This window comes from Nannobrachium achirus (genome assembly GCF_963921795.1).
Source record: "Nannobrachium achirus genome assembly, chromosome: 2".
Classification (NCBI taxonomy): Eukaryota; Metazoa; Chordata; class Actinopteri; order Myctophiformes; family Myctophidae; genus Nannobrachium; species Nannobrachium achirus.
In genome coordinates this window covers 32,949,510-32,971,911 of record NC_137811.1, presented here as the reverse complement: position 1 = coordinate 32,971,911, position 22,402 = coordinate 32,949,510, and the positions used below count along the sequence as shown (strand labels likewise).

Genomic DNA, 22,402 nt, shown 5'->3' with positions numbered 1-22,402 from the left:
GGCTGAAAATAGAAGTTATCAGTGGATAAAATTTGGGCATTTTGAATATCTTCCAAAACTAAAGTTTGTTGAAAACTCAAGCATGACCGAATGGGGTTCAAAAGCCTGCTGCAACTTGTTAAGTATACCAGAATGTTTTTATTATTATTATTATTTAAGCTGTCACAGAATACAATATATACTATGATGATTTTTATGATGGATGATAAACAGATTTTAAACAGTTACAGTTTCAGACATATTCAGTATCACAATCCATAACATGAATGCATAATGTAATGTGTACCTTCTCTTGAAGCGAGTATCTTGTGGAAAACAAAACAGACCCAGGGAAAGCTAAACAAAGCATGTGACAGTAATTGCTCAAACCATTTGTGTCAAACGATACAAACAACTCCAGGGTGATGTCACAAAGCCAGTGGTTGTAGCACTGGAAGAGTGAAAAATCCAACGATTAATCTGAAACTCGAGTAGGCAAACACGATACGGCTGTGCAATATTTCAGACCCTGTTGCAAACTTATATGATTGCTGAGCAGCTGACAGCGTGATGGCGTACATAATAATCAGAGGCTTGTAGTTGTCGTATAATTTTGCTTTTGATATATCGCTGTGCACTTGGAATGCTTCCTCTCATTGTCGCCATCGCATTTCTTCATCCTGTGAGGCCAATATTAACACACATGTACAGACGTCAAGCTTTCTGAATAGAAACGCTTACAATATACACAACACAACCACGCAAATATACATACAATCATAGGAGTACTCCCTAGGCCTACCTTTGTTGTTGTGGAGTTTACACGGACACACATGTAACCTCTCACCTATGCATACGTATATCGTCACTGTCGGGCAGAAACCTCGTATCTCCAAGTTTCAAATGTGTATGTCTTTTCGCAAAGTAAAGCCCTGCTTCATACATACAAGGCCGTCGCACAAAAGTAGTGAAAACAGCCGATCTACAAGCACACAACGCCGCGCACAAGAGGCTCTTGTGCGCGGCGTTGTGTGCTTGTAGATCGGCTGTTTTCACTAGTTTAAATCATTTTTTAAAATGATAAATGCAAAACGAACGGCTTTGGACATACAAGGTTTCCACCCGACAACGACAATATGCATGTTTATTTATCTATTGTTTTGTTACAAACAAGGATAGTTAATTGGAGACAAACAACTAGGCTATCAAATGGCCAGATACCGTAGCAGGTTTTGTGCTGAGCCCCCATTAATCCCCCCTCACATCTTTTCTCGGGTTTTGTTTTGTAACCCAAAATATATCAGACCTTCTTTCCATCACAACCGCAAATGAGTTCCAGTGCCTTTCTTTTTTGCATCGTCATAAAATAAGAAATAAAAGTACAAAGACCCTTAATACTGTTCATTTTCCCTATATCACGTACGACATCTCTTTAGAGGCTCTTGAGAAAATCCATCTGCTACCTCTCACAAACATGAACGCAAATGGAAAACAGGTTGCGATTAAAAGTAGATCGGAAAAAAGATACATCATGGAGTACAACAGGGCTCGAAGAGATCCCTCGGTCATTACAGGGCCCATAGCTTGAGGAGAAGCCCCGCTCGGGGCTCCTCAGAGTTCAACGGAGCCCTATATGTGGGTTCACCAGAGCTCAAATGCATGGAACGTCTCGTCCCAAATGTTCTTAGATCCAGCAGTGGTCGCTCGCCGTGGAACTCCAAGCCCACAAGCCTCTCCAGACAGAGTACTCCTATACGACGGCTCATCCACTCCAGCCACACTCTTCCCCCAAAGCCTGACTTATGCTTAGTTGCGCGCGGTAGTCACGCACCGAAAATAGCCGTATTACAAGTAAGATCTGCTATTTTCGGTGTGTGACGCCGGCACGCAACCAAGCATAAATCAGCCAGTACTTTAGTCCTGGACAGTCTCGTTGTTTATTGCAGTGAACCTCCAGTTCTCCTTGGGCATCTTCTAAACATGCATAGCAGCATTAAATCATTTCCTTCATCATTTTTGACATGGTGTCGGGGGGGTGGGGGGGGGGTTCTGGGGAACAGCCAGTGCTGGAGGTGGAGTGGGTTTGGGGCAGGGTGGGTGCCTGGTGAAGGTTAGGTGACGGAGGCAGGCGTGAGGGTGGATGCAGTGGTGGTCCTGCTGTTCTGGGTCTTTCTCCTCTTGCCCCCTCCTCCACCTCCTCCACCTCCTCCTCCTCCTCTGTTGCCTTCTCTTCCTCGCCCTCTTCCACCCTCTTTCTCTCTCCTATTTGGCTCATCCCTTCTGTCGCCTTTAGGCTTATTCCTGCCTGAAATTAGAAAACACGATACTCAGTCAGAATACAGTCAAAACAGAATGCTGATCAACACTCATGTTGATCAACACATAATAGAATGCTCTATTATGTGTTGATCAACATGAGTGTTTGCATTGTTTGTTTGTGATGTAGTATGCATCATCAACCTGATTTGTTTGAGAGCTTTTTTGTGTCCTTTTAGCTTTAAAGGGGAATACTAAAAATGTTCAACATTGAACTATGTCATCAATATACCGTACCTTGGAGTTGTTGTGTGGAAATAAGAAAAAAGACTGTACCACATGAAAAACGTATTAAAAAAAAAGGATTCCTTTAAAACTATGTTGAAAGAATGGGAGACAGAGAAATCAAGCTGGCAGTGTTTTGGTATTTGATGCAGCAATCTATGCTGACCTTTGTTTTTGGGTACTTGAATTGATTATACTGTGCTATAATTGTTTTTCTTAATTGTTTTGTGTGTAAATTGCTATATGTTTGTCTGTAATCATGGTTTAATTTGTTGCTGCCTGTCTTGACCAGGACACTCTTGTAAAAGAGATTTTTAATCTCAACGAGGGTTTTTCCTGGTTAAAATGTATAAAGGTTGAATAAAAAATCGGAATCATGTGGATCTCGGGATCCACATAGGAAAGGCGTGGATCTAATGTGGATCTGTGACTCTGTGTGGCTAGCGTGTGATGTCAGCAATCTATGACTCTATGACTCATGTATTATGTTGACAATGACATAATGACCAGATTTGGGCAAGCCTGATCAGAGAGCCCTGTTGATTTCAATTACAAAAATGTGAGTTAAACATTTTAAAACATAAAGTACATTAGTCAAAAAAGATAGTGGGAATGTGTGGATGCACTTCTGTGACCTGCTGGCAGTGTGCACAAGAAATGTGGTGGTGCTGATCGGTCCAGCGGTTTAGCGAGATTAGCTCTCAACACACAGACTGACAGGCAGACAGACAGACAGACGGACGGACGGACAGACAGGCGAACAGACCAACCCTCTTATAGATGGCTAGACTCCTGCAGAGCCACGCCGTAAAAATAAATACAGTAAAATAATGGAATCTAATCTTGTCTAATCTACTGTAGGCGTTAGCAGCCTGACGCGGTGGCACACACAAAAAAGAGCTCCACATTGTGATGTGAAACTCACAACATGGATTCCATGGGGAGGATGTGGGTGATAAGGCCATGGTTGTGTCAGCAGGGACTCCTCACCAGGCCTTTTAATGCGGGCTAATCATGGCTTAAGCCTTGTACATCCAGCACAGGATGCAGGGCCCATTCATAAATGCCAATGTGATGCGATGCAGGTTCCGCGCAGCATTGACAGTTTACACACAACAGCGCACACTGTAACTACGGGCCGGAAGAATAATGACCGAGCATTTGTGGTGGAGCCGCCCCGGACACTTCTTAACACTTTGCACAGACAGCCTCTGATGCGATCTAATAGTCCGTATAAACATTCAGTGGAGCTGGTTTGAAGCGAAGCCCTGCTTGACCAGTGACCACCCCCTCCGCTCCGCTCCACCAGTCCTCACCGGTTGTCTCAATGCTAAAAGTCACCACCTCATCTAACTTAGTTACTCTTGTACTTTGAATCCTGTACAGTAAAAGTGTGTTAATTTATCCATTTGTTAAAGGACAACTTAGTTATAGAGATTAGAGAGTTATAGTTATTAGAGAAAAGAAAGGATGAATGATAATATGTTTTCTTTTACTTCTTTCTATAATTTTAGTGATTTTAACGATTTTGTTTTGCATGCAGGTCCCATGTTGGGGGCATGCATGCAAGTGGCTAAATATGTATTTTTAGACACATTAAGCGCATTCCCAAGATGCACCGCAATCTTTCATGGACAGATGTGACTTATGGTGGCTGGTGTAAATAGTAAAGAAATAGAAGGCTTATTGTGTCTAAAAAGACATATTTAGCCACTTACATACGCATGCCCCCACCCAAATCAAAATACTAAAATCGCTAAAACAATAGAAAGCAGTAAATGAAAACATTGTTAACACTCATCTTTTATTGTCTCTATTTACAACCTAAAATATGAACCCTTGGTGTAAAAAACCAAAGTTGTCCGTTAAATTAAAACTGAGGATGAGGATTTTACTGTGCACCTGCCACACATTTCACGACCAGACATACTCTCTGAGTACAAGCATCCATTCGGTCCACTCCACACTATGAATGAGGTGAGGGGGCAGCTACTTACATTCTATTGAAATTAATTACTGTGGTGGCATAATAATGACTGGAACATCGGCGGCACAAAGGCAGTCCATGTGGACGTGAAGCACTGTGTGCAGGGACGTGCTGGGCCCCTGATACAGCCTGGGAAAAAGAGTTGTAGAGGCCCTCATTGCGCGCTATAGAGAGAGATCTCTCTCTATAGCGCTGCTGCTACTCAAAGATTTGTCATTTCAGATCATGACAAGTGACAAGCCAGTGGGCCAATTACATGAGTTATATTTTGTCATTGTCGGGTGGAAACCTTATGTCCAAAACCGTTTGTTTTGTATTTATCTTTTTAAAAATGATTTAAACTAGTGAAAACAGCCGATCTACAAGTATGCTTGTAGATCGTCTGTTTTCACTAGTTTAAATCATTTTTAAAGCAGATCTACAAGCACACAACGCCTCGCGGTGCGAGGCGTTGTGTGCTTGTAGATCTGCTGTTTTCACTACTTTTGTGCAAACATTTTAATTTTTACTTTTGTGCAAACTGTTTAATTTTTTCCTAATGGCCAGCCTGGACCGGCCGGAAATTAACCGGCCGTTCGGGAGTTGTCCCGCTTTTCCCAATGGCCAGCACGTCCCTGACTGTGTGTGAGGGAATGGGAAATGGATGTTTGTGTCAGGTGTGAGGCGGCGGATGTTTATGTGCTGCAGTGCTGGTGCTGTTGAGAGAGTTTGCTCTCCCTGGAAACCAAGTCAACATGCGTGCGGCTGGAAAGCGTTATGTGTGCATTTGATGAAGTTAGGGCTTATGTTGCCACTGTGCTTGCCAGCTGTTGTGGATAATAATAATTGTGCTGTATGTTACTTTTCCTCGAGGCTTTTCTTTCAGTTTAGCTGTGCAAACAATATGTCACTTTCTTTTTAAACAACAAGGCCCATAGGGTTAAATTAATTAAGCCCTATATGTTACATTACTATATGCTGTCATATAACAAATAATAACAATAGCCTACAAGGTCACAGTCGTGACTATTTGTTCTATTTTTAAAAAGCGTTTTCCTTTTAAAAATGTGTCTAAAATAATGTAAAAGTGATTCATAATTTACAAAAAAGATAAAGCAAAAATATTGCTAAGGCAGTAAATTGGTTAGACATTTAATAGTGTTTTGCATTAGAAAAACGAGCACAGCTCACAACTAGGCCCCAGTCGGGTAGTGTAGACTGGCAGAGTCAGGAAGAAACTTGGAGGCACAACAAGCCTCGCACAGAAGCCCACTGTCAAGGGGAAAAGCTCATGTTCTTTGTCAAAAAGGCATGGGTGCCAAACTCATGAAAGCGTACTATATGTCACTAGTATTCAAACCTTCTGGTCAGCGAACACAAGCGGGCCACATTAGAAACATTAGCGTCTAGCATGCTCCGCGAAGACTTAAATCAATAAACACATTTGGGAGCTATTTGGGAGCGATAAGTTCTCAGTGTTTCGGAGGTAATTGTTTCTGTTTATGTCAATGAGGCACGGTGAACCTGAGAGGAGTTAAGGACTCGCTCGCTCTCTCACAAACATGCATGCGTGAACGCACGCACGCACACACGCACACAAACACCCACCCACACACTCTCTCTCTCTCTCACACACACACACAGACACACACACGCACACACACACACACACACTTTTAAACAATATGAAGGACCAACACTGGTGTGCTTACTGTGCGCAAGTACTTAATTAGCCCTCTGACATACCACTAATGGACGCAGGAGACAGGGACTCCATCAATTCACAACAGCCTTGATTGCAACGTCTCTCCATCCAAGCTAAACAGCGTTGCCTGACAAAGGCAATCACATGTCCAATAATAAAAATGGGTTTCGTGCGAGCCGTTTTTGTAGAGCTTCAGGAAGGCTGTGTGTGTGTGTGTGTGTGTGTGTGTGTGTGGGGGGGGGGGGGTTCAGTGAATGTGGCCAGATCAACACACAAAAGCGTGAGATCTACAAACCAGTAAATCACTGATGTTATACAAGCTCTGCCCCTGGTGTTTTTTTACAGCTGGCTTGTCAGCCAAGCTCCCGCGCGGATGAATCTGCTGTCGCATTGATTTAGCACATGGTGAGTTTATGAACACAAAACGTCGGCGTGGCAACGAGTCACGCAAAGCAACGACCGCCGCCCATCACTACTGGCCAAAGTCACCAGTCGGAGATGTGTTTGTACACACGCTGGCGGGGAGGGAGGAGAGTACAGTAGTAGCATCTAATTTTCAAAGCAAAGCCGTTTATAATTTGCTGCTGTATATGGATCGGAATCAAGAAAAACACCGCTCAGATTCTGACAGTGCCCCCATTTTCATAACCCGCAGGAGGCTTTTCACGGCTCAATCTCTCTCGTCTCCGGTAGTCGGAGTCACACCTCACTCATCATCATCACACTCATCATGCCTCCCTTTGGCCTAGCTCCCTCCACCCCCACCCCCATCCTAACTTTAGACATTTGGCAGACGTCACGGGCCGCTTTTTTACGGGGCGGTTTATAATATTTCAATGCTGATTAGTCTTCTGACCCCAAGGTACGAATTCTTTCCAGGACGCAGACGTCAGGGTATAAATTTGCTTTTCATTTCTCCAACGATGCCGTCACTGCCGTGTCCAGTCGGTGCACGGTCCGCTCCTCACCGAGGAAGTATGCTTCATATTGTCGTTGTCGGGTGGAAAACCTTGTATGTCCAAATCCGTTCGTTTTGCATTTTTCATTTTAAAAATGATTTAAACTAGTGAAAACAGTTTAACAACAAAAGTTGTGAAAACAGCAGATCTACAAGCACACAACGCCTCGCACCGCGAGGCGTTGTGTGCTTGTAGATCTGCTGTTTTCACAACTTTTGTGCGACAGCCTTGTACGATGAAGCAGGGCTTTACTTTACGAAAAAAACATACATATTTGAAACTTGGAGATACCGTACGAGGTTTCTGCCCGACAGTGACAATATATACCTTGTTGTACGGTGGTGTTGCTTACTGAAAATAGTCGATCTTCAAGTTCACTACGCGCCGCATCACAAAGTGCTGCGAGCCTGTAGATCGGTTATTTTTGGTATGAAAAACAATGTGCTAAACATCTTCATATGAGTTGCAGAGTTTGGGCAAGAGCTGACCATTGGAATGACGGAGCCTCCCTCATCTCTTTTCACATTATATCCATGTTGTTGTCTGTTATATGCAGATAACGTTAACATTTGCACAGCAGAGAGTCTGTCCAAATCTGTCGCACAATGTTGCTGAGCGCCCTGAAATCTCTCCTAAGCGTGCCACCCTCCACTTAAAGTTTTGAATATTGCTGGTTTACAATTCAATAAAACCTAGTTGGGTTTCCAACTAAGGCTGGAAATGGTACGCTAATTAGACAACAGGGACTACTATAAGAAATTAGACAACTTATATGAAATCTGATATGTGATAAAAATATGAGCCAAACGGCACTGGGCCCAGCAATGATCCATGCCGAACAGAAGAACAAGCTCTTTAAAACAATTTAAAGATTAATAACATTTTTACGATGTTTTATTGGGTACTTTTGCAATGTTTATCCCTCCTCAACATCGCGATGGATACTGTTCAAAAATGTGTTGCACTGTGAACGCACAGTCAAGACACTTTCGAGCAAGCTGACCAGAGTCAATATTGTTCCCCCCAATTCAGCCAATAAACCCGTGACCGATTGGCCAGAGGTATCTCTTAATCAGCTTCAGCTGCAAATGTCTCCGCCAGGTCCCGCTCGTTAGCCCCATGCACGCCGTCGATAATGGTCACTCTCAACTGATTGATGGGCACGGCTGTTAATCTACAGGAGAGTATATACGCTGGTTGCGCGCATGATAAGAGCCCGAGCAAACATGTCAGGACCGCATAAACCTCCCGCTGCGTCGAGCTTCAAAACAAACAGCTCTCCCTCTCCAGCTCTGATCCCGCTCCAGATCCGCAGTGCAAAAAGCACCCGCACATCATCGGCTTGGCTCGCGCTTCACGGGCTTATTGTTTACATGCCGAGGAGTCAAGAGATTCCGTGTCCTTCTGCGAGCGTGAGCCAAACCAAACCCAATCAACACATTGCGGGTCACAGACACACAGGCGGGCTAGGCCAGGCCTTTGAATGTTGAGTAATGCCTCCATCATTCATAATATTGACCGCTGATGGCTTTTTCATGTCTCACATGGATCTGATCACAAGTTCAAACTGATTTACTGCCGTCGTCGGGCCAAGGAACAGAACATGACATCACTTGTGATTCTGCTTGCATAGTACGTATGAATGAACTTTTTCTATCCGTTGTTCCTTCTCGGTCATTTGCAGTGTGTGCGTGCGTGTGTGTCACATGCGCGCATGTGTGTAGGGCTGTCACGATTATGACATTTTACATGACGATACATTTTCTCTCAAATAATTGAGATTAACGATTTAATTGTGTTTTTGTCGTTGACAATTACATTTTTGTTTGGCTTTTAGGCTTTGAAGTTGCACATGGTAGATATGACACATAATCTAAATATACAAAGAAATTACTTGACATATTTGACAACTTTATACTTAAAAAAGAACATTGATAGTGGAAATAGCCGATCTACAAGCTCACAACGCGTCGCGATGCGACGCGTTGTGAGCTTGTAGATCTGCTATTTCCACTATTTCTGAAAATGTTTATCAATGTATGAACATTTTTCAACATTCACGATTACGACGATTATGAACAAATATTTGCGATCATGTCAAATAGTTACGATTAGACGATTATGTCATAATTGTGACAGCCCTAGCGTGTGTGTCACACGTGTCGCATGTGTGCCGTTCTTTTACCTTTTGCACAGGGGGTCTTGAGCACAGTGCATTTTTTCTTCTCCGTCTGCGGCACGCACGGCTGCGAGGTGACCACCAGGGCGGAGGAGGGCCGGTCCTGGCCGGAGGCCTGCTGGAGGGGCTCACGTTGCCGGCTCTGGGAGCCTTTCTTAAAACCACACGTCTTGTTCTTCTTCGTGCAGGGGCTCCACGGGCTCCACTCCCCCAGACTGCACTCGGCAGGCTGACCTGGAACCACACCAGGCCAGAAGAAAACCGCTGTGGTGTGAAAAGTGTCTCCCGCAGTTAAAACATCTCACATTTTTTAGGGTTTTCCTGCCTTTAATTTAACCCATTTAGGGCCTAGGATTATTGACTGCTTTAACTATTGAAAAATAGCAGATATACAAGCTCACAGCGCGGCACCGAGTGCCGCGCTGCGAGCTTGTAGATCTGCTATTTTTGAAAAAATCATGATTTTTCTTTGCAAGTCTTTGAATATATCTATTTAAAAGCGAACATTTGTAACTCAAATATTTGCTTCTGGGGGGTCCCTGGAACAACATATTTTGAGATGGGGGTCTGTGGCTAAATACCTGTGATTTTGGGGGTCCTTGACTTGAAAATGTTTGAGAACCACTGATTTAGAGGAAGGATTTAGAAGTCGGGTCAAAGATCGGGTCAAAGATATTCAAAGACTTGCACTCATTTTCACGATTTTTCAAAAATAGCAGATCTACAAGCTCGCAGCGCGGCACTCGGTGCCGCGCTGTGAGCTTGTATATCTGCTATTTTTCTAAAGTTAAAGCATAAAATAATGGTTAAAGTGGTTAAAATCTAACGCGACTCGGGCGCGTTCCAGGTATTTGAGAGTTAAATTCTAATTTCGACTTTTCTTTCGGCAGCGCTTTCTTTCGGTCTGCTGTTTCAGCCTTTAGACATACCGCCGAGCTTAATTTCATGTCCACATTTGCTGACAATTTTGAAATTGCCCAGAGAAGAGGAAATTAAGGAGAGAAGCAGTTGCTGTGAACCTGATAATGTTAAAAACAAATAGTTGTCGCTGTCAGGTGGAAACCCTGTTTGTCCAAATGCGTTATTTTCAGGAAATGGAATCCAATGTGGTTGTTAATTAGCCACAAGCTCTTGTTTATACTTTACTCTTTTCAGTGAAAAGAGTAAAGCCCACAGACACAATTTCACTTTAAAGGTTTTTCAAAAATAGCAAAAAGTAGGGCATTAATTCACCGAAAAGGGGGGGAAAAAAATATTGAGATGTGAGGTTTCTGCCTGACAGCAACGGTACGAGCGTCATGATGTGTGCGTGTCCGTAGCCGCGGCTCTGGGTCAGCTTCAGAAGAACCAGAAGGGTGACGTCAGCACGTCAGACCTAGAGGGATGGATGCAGGCTTCTGCTTCAGGCAGTTGCTTGGAGGGCACTGCGTCTTCAGATTAATGCGCTGTTTGCTTACTTATGACGGGAATAGTCTACAAAAAAAGAAATGTCTAGAAAAAGTCTTATCGGCCAGCAGGCCCTACTCCAAAGTTCAGCGCACTTGTGATTGAGAAACAGCAGAAACAGAGAGAGAGAGAGAGAAAAGAGAAAGGCAAAACTCATGCAATTATTTAGAAGTGTTTTGTTCCCGGCCAGACAGCCGTGTTCTTCTGACCAGCGGAACACACCTTCCAAACTGTTTCGCTTGGAAGTGGAACTGGTGGTGAATGAAGCTATCATGCTCTACAGCACCTGAGAGGTGTTTCAGTGGTGTAGACCAGTGGTTCTCAACCTGTGGGTCCGGACCCCCAGAGGGGTCCCCAAATTATTTTGGGGGGGTCGCCAGATGTTTAGCTTAATGTTAACATTCTTTTCTCACTCAACAGTAAGCAGACCAACATACAGTATAAGTGTATTGAGGGTATCTGCAATTTAAGGACTTTTTAATACCTCTAAAATTACAAATTAAACATTGGCCAAATATTAGAGGAGTAAATTGTGAAAATAGCAGATCTACATGCTCACAACGCCTTGCGTGATCTACTATTTTCACAATAGAACCATGTTATACAAAATGTAATGCCTCAACTCTTAGTGCTCGTCAGGGTGGGGGGGGGGGGGGGTCCCCAGTTAAAATATGATTATTTTGGGGGTTGCGGCCTGAAAAGGTTGAGAACCACTGCTCTACACCTACAGCACCTGGTTCTCAACCTTTTCAGGCCGCGACCCCCAAAAATAATCATATTTGAACTGGGGACCCCCCCCCCCCTCACCCCTCACCCCGATAAGCACTTAGAATGCACTGTAGAGTTGAGGCATTCAATGTAGTTTGACTCCGTTCTGCAGATCACAATAAATATCACAGACACAACGTCTCACATTTTGCGAGGCGTTATTATGAGCTTGTAGATTTTGCCTCTTTCCTCAAACTATACTATAACTAGACCAGGTCAACCTGGTTGTGCCAGGCCCCCTGTCTGTCATCATCATTTATGACATCATGCCTTTTGTAGGCATGTCATCATCATGTCATCATCATATATACCCTTTATATAGAAAACCCGGACAGACCGACATTTGCTTATGTAGGCCTACCCATTTCATGGGTCTGGCAAAAACTGGCCAGATTGTAAACATTTTACCAGTTTTTATTGTGACCGTAGGTCGCAGTTTATTATGAGAAACGTCACATCTTGACCGTATCTATCTGTCTCTGTAACCCTCGGTTTGATCTTTTATTGTTGACTGACTGTCACACTCTGACATCACGCTCTGACATCACTGTGATGTCGGGGGAACCACACTAACAGAATCCCTTTTATGCCCATATATGGAGATCCCCGATGTCATCAATATTAAGCCCATATCTGTGAATGCCAATATATAGGCCTATATAATTATATACATATATATATATATATATATATATATATATATATATATATATATATATATATATATATATATATATAACCAGTGTGGCTGGTTCTACAGAGAGGGATCTCCATGCATGGGCACAATAGGGATTCTATTGGTGTGGTTCCCCTAACAGGACTTCATATGGGAATGCCCATATATGGAGGCCACATCAGCCACATACAATACCGTTTATGCCCATATATGGAGATCCCCGTTTGTAGAACCAGCCGCACTATAGGTTAGAAAAGCGACCCCGCCTTTCGCCCTTAGGCGTCTTACTAGTAGTATAGTTTGTTGATTACTTTTGATGATTTTTTACATTTAAAGGGTCTTAAGAGTCCTTAAATTGCCACTTCACTGTCATCTGGGGACCCCCCCCCCCAAAATCATGTGAGGACCCCTCCCCAGGGGGTCCTGACCCATAGGTTGAGAACCACTGGACTAGAGCACTGGTTCTCAATGTAAGGTCCGGCGACCTCCTCAGCTTGATTGGCGGTTAGGAACCCAAGGAACCTTTACGGGTCTGTAACTCAGAGCGTGGACAAATGGACCCATTTGGACCCATTTGCTTCCAATCATACGCTCTCAGAGTAAATGTTACACCAGGATTTCACAGTGTAGATTTGGTTCCTAAAGATAAAAAAGAAATAAAATAATAACCAAGTATCAAATGTGGTTTGTGATTCTCAGTGTTAAAGCTGCACTATGTAACTTTCCTCTTCTACCCCGGATTTGAACCTGGTTTCCTGCTTAACATTTTCACCATTGAGCTAACAGTGCCGGCATGCTTGCTCGGGAGATAAATTGAATCTTGACCAAAAGGTCATACTTTTTGTCAGATCCTGTGTCTAGGTGAGACATGACTTTTGACACAATCTAAATGTCTCAATAGAAGAGCAGGGAAAAATACATCCACCCCAATAAGTTATATTGTATTAACATACTCTACCAGACAAAATTACCTTTTATTCATAAAGAAAAGTTACATGGTGAGGCTTTAATTTAACACTGCGTATACAATTTTACCCAAAAGGGTCCCTGTATTTACATTTGTACCCTCTAGATTAGAAGTTACAGACCCATAAGAGTCCATTTGGTTCCTAATATCATTAGCAAATCATTTAGCTGGGGACCCTGCGGAACTCCAGGGGACCCCATGTTGAGATTGAGAAGGTGTAGAGCAGTGGTTCTCAAACTTTTCAGGCCGCGACCCCCAATATAATAATATTTTAACTGGGGACCCCACCCCCCACCCTGACGAGCACTAAGAGTTGAGGCATTACATTTTGTATAACACTGTTCTATTTTCTGAAAATAGCAGATCTACATTCTCACAACGCCTCGCAACACGAGGCGTTGTAGATGGCTATTTTCTCAATTTCTGCCAAATTAGACAATTTGGTCAATGTAGAATTTGTCATTTTAGAGGAATTAAAAAATCCTTTCAAGTCACTTTAGAAATGTGCAGATAACCTAAGTACACTTTTAAACTTTATGTTGGTTTGTTTACTGTTGAGAGAGAAAACAATGTTGCACATTAAGTCAATCATCTGGGGACCCCCCCCAAAATAATTTGTGGACCACCCTAGGGGTCCCGACCCACAGGTTGAGAACCACTGGTGTAGAGGAAAGAGCTAGAAACGATGAAGCCAGTAAAAGCTGTCTCAAAGAAGCCATGAGGGTTGGACATTGCGAAGGTTTGAGATGGTTGGCCAAAGGCCGTACTGCAAGTCGCTCACCTACGCACTCCATGGTCCCGTTAACGGTGTTCAGGCCTGGAGGGCAGCTCACGTGACATCGTCCTCTGTGTGAATACAAGCCCTCCTTACATTTTGTGCAAAAATTGCGATTGAAACACGCCTCACAATTTTCTATTTTACATTCTGAAAGAAAGAGGGGGAGACAAAAGGAGAGGATCAAATGACAAATGACCAAATCCGCATTTTTCGTGACTCACATTGATTCCAAAGCCTGATTTATGCTTCGGCGGAAAAACTGTCGACACAGCATGTCGCGGTGGCGCGTGTTTCGCCGAAGCCCAAGTGAGGCTTAACAACAGATGCCTTAATTTGTCCCAGTGCAATCCCCTGGCGTGTCAACTGTTTGTTCGTCATAATTTAAAAGTGAACAATGAAAAAGGAAGATTATCTAAAGTGAACACTGAGTGCTGCCTTAAGTATTCACTTTTAACATAATATGCACATGCTTTTCTGACTGTGTTCAAGTGGTGGACAACTCTGCGGAGGGAGGACGATGAGAACTTGACTTTTATTCCCTCTGAGAGATTTATTAGTGATAAAACTACAGGAGATGTTTAGGGGGATATTTCATGAATAACACTCGTCTCCTAAAAGCACATGCATACCACAGGCCATTTTTTTTCTTCTTCTTTTTCGTTGGCTGGTGTGAATCAGCCCAAGGCCGGCAGGCAGGTCGTGTCACTGGGTTCCTTAACCACATGGACCCTACAGCAGTGTCCCTATTCTGGGCAGGGGTGGGATTCACTGCGGGCCCCCCATGAATGTTCTTCATAGGGAGAGGGGGTTTAACCCATTTAGACTGGGAACGCATTATTATGCATTATTTTGTGCTTTAACTATTGAAAAATAGCAGATATACAAGCTCACAGAAAAATCGTGACATCAAATCCTTCTATGTTTTTAAAAAATATATATGTTTCTCTATGTCAGTGGTTCTCAAACGTTTTCATGTGAAGGACCCCCAATATGATATGTATTTGAATCCCCATCTCAAAACATTTAGTTCCGGGGACCCCCCCAGAAGCAAAATTTGAGTTACAAATGTTCGCTTAAAAAATACATATATTCAAAGATTTGCACACATTTTCACGACTTTCCAAAAATAGCAGATCTACAAGCTCGCAGCGCGGCACCACGCTGTGAGCTTGTATATCTGCTATTTTTCAATAGCTAAAGTATAAAATAGTTAAGGCCCCCTCCACCTTGGGCCCTAGTAACTCAGTTCCACTTTGCCCCCCCCCCCCCCCCCCCCCCCCCCTTGTGACGTCCCTGATTCTGGGGCAAACATTCGGTGAAAACAGCCCGGTCTCGGGTCTGCAAGCTCAAAATGCGTCCCGTTGCGACCCATTGTGAGCTTGTAGGACTAGGAGGGGCCCTAGTATAGACCCCTGGGGGACTCCGGTAAACTATGTATACTGTGTATAGGATTTAAGTGGTTGAGAGAAGCCTCGCACCCCACAGTCTTGTTAAGTCTCCTCTAATTCTTTACTGAAACAAGCAACTACTTCAGGTTGGGATAATTACAGGCGTGGGAGAATATAAACCAGATGTTATTTATTAGTAGACGACCAAAGAGGCATTGGTCTCATCCCAAACACCTCTTCTTTATTCTCATCATTACCTACGTACGTCTGAATTAACATAGCCGGTGCCTGGAAAATGGGGCTATAAAAAGCATTGGGCCAAGAAGACACAATCCTCTCACTTTTAGGGTGGAAATATATTCTATATATCAGAGGCTCGTTCGAGCAGCAGGAGAGCGTTGTGTTCACATGTGCTGAAGAATGTCTGCTTCGCTGCTTGGGTTCTTGCCAAGGTCAGACATGAGCTAACGCTGAATCCCTTCGCGGGGATCTTAATGTTCTAGCCTCTGCTCTCAATTATAGTTTTTAAGCCCCTGACAGCTAAATTTGACAGGACTGACGTTTGTAGTCCTAATGTAAGACAAATGTTGCTAACAAGACATGCTGGAATGACTTGATGATTAGATAATAAGCTCAGGTTAGCCACTGAGGGCAGCCATAAGGAATCCAGGGAAGCCTTAACCATCTTGCTCTGTAACATTTGGGGGGAGTACGAGGGAACAATATAACATTTATACACATTTGTCTTTTTATGTCACCTCATTCACAGTCACCCATGTCCGGTGACTCCTCTGTGAAATAATTGTGATATTTAACGGGAGAGTGTTTTTTGCAGGTCTTTCAGTCCGAGTGTATCAAAAAAGCAACTGGGTTAAGGCAGCGTAAGCTTGTGATTGGCTGCGCGGAGGTGACACCTAAACCTAACCTTAACCCTAACCTCAGTAAAACTAACGCTAGTGAATGCTAACCTGGTGAAATGCTAACCTGCCGACGCTGGTGAATGCTAACCTGGTGAAATGCTAACCTGCCGACGCTGGTGAATGCTAACCTGGTGAATGTTAAACTGGTCGGACCAACGGTGCATAACCCAGTTGCTTTTTTTGATACACTCGGACTGAAATACCTGCAAAAAACACTCTCCCGATATTTAACACTTCTCTCAATTTATCTGAGAGTCCATTGACTTGCTTCTCCAATACTGGCACTCTTGTTCAGTTAGAAGGCCGCTGATGATTTACAACGTTAAAGATATGATGCTCAGAATCTGTTTGGACAATAGGCTGTGCAAATTCCATAAGGGGGCTATAAGTATGTGATTCGGAATGCTATCTAATCTACCTGTCGATACCGGAGCAGTAAAATACAGGCTGCAAACATGAAGAGGGCAGCCCTAGCTGTGAGGCGTCTCCACAGGGGTACGCATTTTAGCTCCCGTTTCCAAAATCTCTGGAGTGAAATTCAAAGCTCTTAAATCAAGGGCCAGATTTACGCTTTAAGCTTTTATCTCCGTTGGGTGTGTGCGTTTGAGTGAAAGCATTAATGAACACATCTGATATATATTACGTGATTTAGCAACAGGTCATCAAACAAACAGTCTGTATTTTTTCCTCCCGTAGCAAAATAAAATAATGAACACAAGCTGTAGGCCTCCCTAATTGCCGACCGAAATCTATATCTGCACTACGAGAATGGAGATCACTTGAGAATGGACCCGCAGCTGGGCAATCCGTTCTCATTGAACTTAATGTGAAATAATAACTGCATAACTAAAGCACATTAAAGTAGCGCAAACTCATGAAGTATCTTTTTCAACCAGCTGTGTTCAAATGATTTAAAGGTGACTGTAAAGAGAATATACAGAACATTTAATGTCAGGTATATCTGTATATCGTCACTGTCGGGCAGAAACCTTGTATCTCCAAGTTTCACATTTGTGCGTTTCTTCACCAAGTAAAGCCCTGCTTCATCATACAAGGCTGTCGCACAAAAGTAGTGAAAACAGCCGATCTGCAAGCACACAACGCCTCGCGGTGCGAGGCGTTGTGCTTGTAGATCTGCTGTTTTCACTAGTTTAGTTCGTTTTTAAAATGATAAATACAAAACGAACGGTCTTGGACATACGAGGTTTCCACCCGACAACGACGATATGCATTAAGCCAATGGAAAGAATAAACAAATAGTGAGTCTGGGCTGGCCAGCACCCTGAACATACTGTCAGAGCCAAATAAATACACAGACATCCTCGCAAAAATAGACAAACAACAGTGCATTAGAAATGTTTTTGCAGGGATTTTGTTCCAATCCTGTTTTCTGCCCACAAGTAAGGGGAAACAGACCGCAAACTGAGCTGCTGGCATCCATCGTCCAAAAACATGAGGCTAGTGCCACCCGAGCCAACCGGGGAAGTTTGATAAACACTGTGGCCACACGCCTTCCATATTAGCAAAACCTAGCTGCAGCCAACCCTAAAAACTGAAAGTTCTACTGTTTTATCTCTACCTGGTGTGTGTGTGTGTGTGTGTGTGTGTGTGTGTGCATGTGTTTTGACATTATTGCTTTGTTTGCTATGTGGCCAGGAGGCTACGAACAGGAGTCCGTTTAAAAGTAAAGTTCCTCCTGCTATTATTAATTTCTATTTTACAGTGACAGAAAATAATTAAGGGAGTGATACTTGGTGTTAAAAGATAATCCCAAAAGAGTGCACAGCGATGTTCCTGAATATAACATATGATGTTGAGAAGTGAACTAATAGAAGAGTTAGGCTTATATGTCAGTGAACCAAATTATGTCATATTTATTTTAATTTGCCAGTCATAATGGCAGCATTTTACACAGTTTAGACAGTGATATCACTCGACAGGCTGTAAAGTAGGGAGTAACTCTGTAATTGGGCAAAAATAGATACCTACGTATACAGCAGAATTAACCACAAGCCCTTTGTACTTCATTGTACAGCGAATAGCAAGAATAGCCAAACTACAATCCCCACGACATGTCGCGATGCGACATGACTTGTTTATCTGTTATTTTTGCAAAGTTTTCACCTATAATGACATGCCCAAAATAGGGAAGCCAGGTTGAAAGTGGTTAACAAGTGGGCTGCACCCTGCAGTGACCAATGTGGCCTGTCGACCTCTTTGGATCGCATGTGCCCGGCAGTACCTCAGCTTTTCGGGGTCTCAGTGTCCCTCACCATGCACCTGAGTAGGGGGTCCAAGAAGACAAGCTCAAACTCACGGGTGCATCTATTGGTCTCGGGGTTCCTCATCCCAAAGTATCCCACGGGGCAGGAGGCCAGGCACACTCCTATCTGCCGAATGTCGTTGCGTTCCAGGAAGATGAACAGCTTGGGCTTACATTTCACGCAGCCATTATACTCAGAGCAGCGGTCGCAGCCTTTGGGGCAAGATGGCAGCACCTCTGGGCTAACTGTTGGAAAGATAAAGTAAAAGAGAGGGAGGCGTTGGGGGGGGGGGGGGGGGGGGGGGGTTGTACAGGAACAGAGAGCATCATTACCAAACGGCATATTATGGGGTATCGTCAACCAGGGATGGGACGATATGCGATTATCGTTTATCGTGATAAAAAACACTCATGATAATCGTATCGTGGAGATTTAATTTATCGTGAAATCGTCCTCCGTTATGCACTGGGAACAATTCACCTTTTATTTGACGAGCTGCATATCCGGTACCACTTTATTGTTAAAAGGCACTAATATACGTACTTGATACAGTCTTTTTTTCACTCTCTATCAAATGTCTTTGACAAAAAATAGACGATCTTACAAGCTCACAACACGTTGCAGCGCGACACGTTGTGAGCTTGTAGATCAGCTATTTTTTTGGCATAAAGTTCCTGGATAATGGATTTTGATTATCGCGAAAATATCGTAAATCGCGATTTCTTTTGTCACAATAATCGTGATATGAAATGTTCATATCGTCCCATCCCTATGCTATCATCAACCTCAGTTGACCATCTTCAGCCTGAGGTTGTTGTTTTTTTTTTCATGGGAAAATGAAACAAAGACTGTCAGTTTCTGTGGTGCCAGTAAAGAACAACATCAGGGCACGTTTCTCATTTTTTGCAGGCAGCGTTGGCCATAAACCTGCCAGCGCTTTATCACCCCAACTAGCAGGGGTTAATGTTTGCAGCTTAATCTAACCAGGGGCCATGCCAAACCTCTTTGTTTGAACAGTTACTCACTGTTTACTTGAAACTGCTCGCCAGAGATCCTCAACAGATTCTCAGTTTGGAGAAACCCGAGTGTTTGGAACTGACAGTCCGCCAAGGTCCATTCAAAATCAGGCACTGACATCGCACAGCCACCATATGGCCAGCTAGCGTCAATCACAAAATAATGATTCTGGGAATGCCCAATAACAATGGGGGGTGCGTAACACACCAATGTAATTATGTGCAAAACCCTCTCTGTGCTTCTGTACAGCGCCGCAGCTCAGCATGTGGCGAGACCTTTTCAGTAATAGTGTGTAAAAGCCGAATAGAGCAACTCACTGACCCTTCAAACTCTAGACATACCACAGCCGTACTTACACTTAACCACCATGTAAGAACCATACTTTATATCCCAATTGCCTCATCTTCCAGAAAAGCAAAGAGATTGTACGCATAGTCAGTAATCTTAAGTTATTGCCGGGGAAAAGCGTGTCAAAGTGCACATCCTGTTTCTAGGGGCCGTTGGGTGCCGAAACTGCAGTCATCAGAGTTTGATTTACAGTCCTGTGCGGTATCGTCTCTAAATATATACACACTCACACGGCAACACATCCATCCATCTGTCTCCGTCAGATAAGTTGAATGGTTGAAGCGTTTAAAAAAAAAGGTTCTCCCGGCGTGAATCGATTACACCATGTCTGAGTCACGGTGCTCTCAGATGCAGGAGGAGCAGTTACAGACATGTCCTTATCGCTGCGGTAATAATGATAATAGTAATAATGATCCATGGTATAATATTTAACCGCCAGTAGGGAGGGGTGTTAGGCTATGAATTTGGAAAATGTGGTGTTGCAAACAGTCTCTGACCCTTTGGCTGCTCAGGAGAGAGAGAGAGTTCATGCGGTCTGGAGTGCGAGGAGGAGCAGAGAAACACACTCTGCTCCAGAGAGAGAAGATGGTCTCGGTTTGATCTCCGCATTCCATCGTTAGAAAATGGGCAAACAAACACAGCTTTTGCAGCAGTCTGGTAACAGCAGAGGACCGGCCAAGCAAATGTGCAGACAAGTGGTTTAGCAAAGCAGTCAAGGACGGTTAAAGGAAGCAATTGTTTACAATTTTCATATTTCATTTACTATACATCTTTGGTTTCAAATCTCTGGGCACTGTAAATGAAAGAGGTGTACAATTCTGACTGTCATTATACATGACATCTGCTGAAAATAGCCAATCTACAAATTCACTCTGCTATTCCCGGCATGCCACACCATTGTATGATGAAGTCTAAAAGCGCTTTAGAGAATCATTCCAGAGCATTGAATTAATTGGACTGTAACATAGCAACTTCTCACTATAATAATAACCCGTGCTGCCCATCGCCATGTTTGTGGTTGGCACAGGCCTGCATCTGTTGCTGTGACCAATCGTGGTTCAATATAAATTCCGCTTCATTGAGCTGGCATTCCCTGAAAGCTGCTCGTGTGCCGAGAAGCAATTGCCTCGAAACCTGACAATAACTCCCAAGCACAGAGATTCACCCCGGGTCTGACGCCATGAGGTCGCTAGCAAGTAAACACTTTCTATGGGTGCGTATCGTCGTTGTCGGGTGGAAACCTTGTATGTCCAAAACCATTTTAAAAATGATTTAAACTAGTGAAAACAGCCGATCTACAAGCACACAACGCCTCGCACCGCGAGGCATTGTGTGCTTGTAGATCTGCTGTTTGCACCACCTTTGTGCGACTGTCTTGTATGATGAAGCAGGGATTTACTTTGTGAAAGAACATACAAATTTAAAACTTGGAGATACGAGGTTTCCACCCGACAACGACGATATAGAGCCAGAACAATTCTTACAACAGCACAAGGCAGCACGTCTCGTCTGGGTTCTGAAAACCATCAGACAGGTAGCCTCCTCATCCCACTAACTTCCCCCAGAGAGAGAGACTGACGCAGAGAAAGCCATGGTTCAGGAAGGTGAGTCCATTGAAAATCTCACTATAAACAATCTTAATACCCATAAAAGCTTAACATAAACCGAGAAAGGCATAATCATAAAAAAGAGGAAGATAGGCGAGCTATTCGGGGTGAGTGACTTAAAGTGGAGCCTACATCACCATAACGCCGTGGCAAAATAAATCAGAATGATGAGGAAAACAAACAAGACGTGCCTGTTAAATGTTTATAAGAACTCCACCACCGTGACACAGACCACAGAAGAGGAAGGCGGAAAGGCCGAAGAGTCCGAAAATCAGAAAAGAGAGAGTGGGGAGAAAATGTTTTGTGGAGCGAATTTTAACCAAATGAACTACTGGCGTCCCTACTCTGGGAATGTCAAAACAGACGAACATAGCCATGCTATATATACTATAAGTTCTGTGCATTAGGCGATAATAGCCGATATGTAAACTATAAAAGATGCGATGTGTCGTGAGCTTGTTGATCAGCTATTTTCCCTATTTCATGTACAACAAAATATATATGCGGTTGAAAAGGTTAAACGGTTTACTTCACGTCACGGTTTAAAAAGTACTCACTCCGTCTGTGTCTCCTGGCCTTGGGGAGCGTGACAACATCGCTGTGACCCATGGAGCTGAGGAAGACCAGCGCCAGCGCTGCCAGTCCCAGCTGCATAGTCCCTGCTGCCGTCCCGGCCGCGCGGGGTTCCCCCCCGAGCAGCCAGCCGGACCACGCAGGGGGAACCCCCCCCCCCCTGCTCTGACAGGTGGAACTCTTTTGCCTAGTGCTGCTGGTGCCGAGGACCGCCGGCCGCTGCTGCTACCCTTCCCTCTGGGTCGCTCTCTCGTCTCCCTTGGTCTGCTCTTTCTTGTTGTTGTCCCTCTCCTTCCTCCGTTGTCCCTCTCCTCTCCTCTC

At 43.8% G+C, this 22,402-nt stretch overlaps 1 protein-coding gene across 1 annotated transcript; it reads right to left on the bottom strand.

Annotated features, from left to right (window-relative positions):
• Positions 1-2,090: 2,090 nt before the first annotated feature.
• rspo1 (R-spondin 1) lies at positions 2,091-22,162 on the bottom strand (the record flags this gene model as incomplete). Its single annotated transcript, XM_080753398.1, has 5 exons — positions 2,091-2,284; positions 9,336-9,558; positions 13,960-14,111; positions 18,590-18,781; positions 22,066-22,162. 5 exons carry the CDS (start codon positions 22,160-22,162, stop codon positions 2,091-2,093), a joined length of 858 nt encoding a protein of 285 aa, XP_080609524.1.
• Positions 22,163-22,402: the final 240 nt, after the last annotated feature.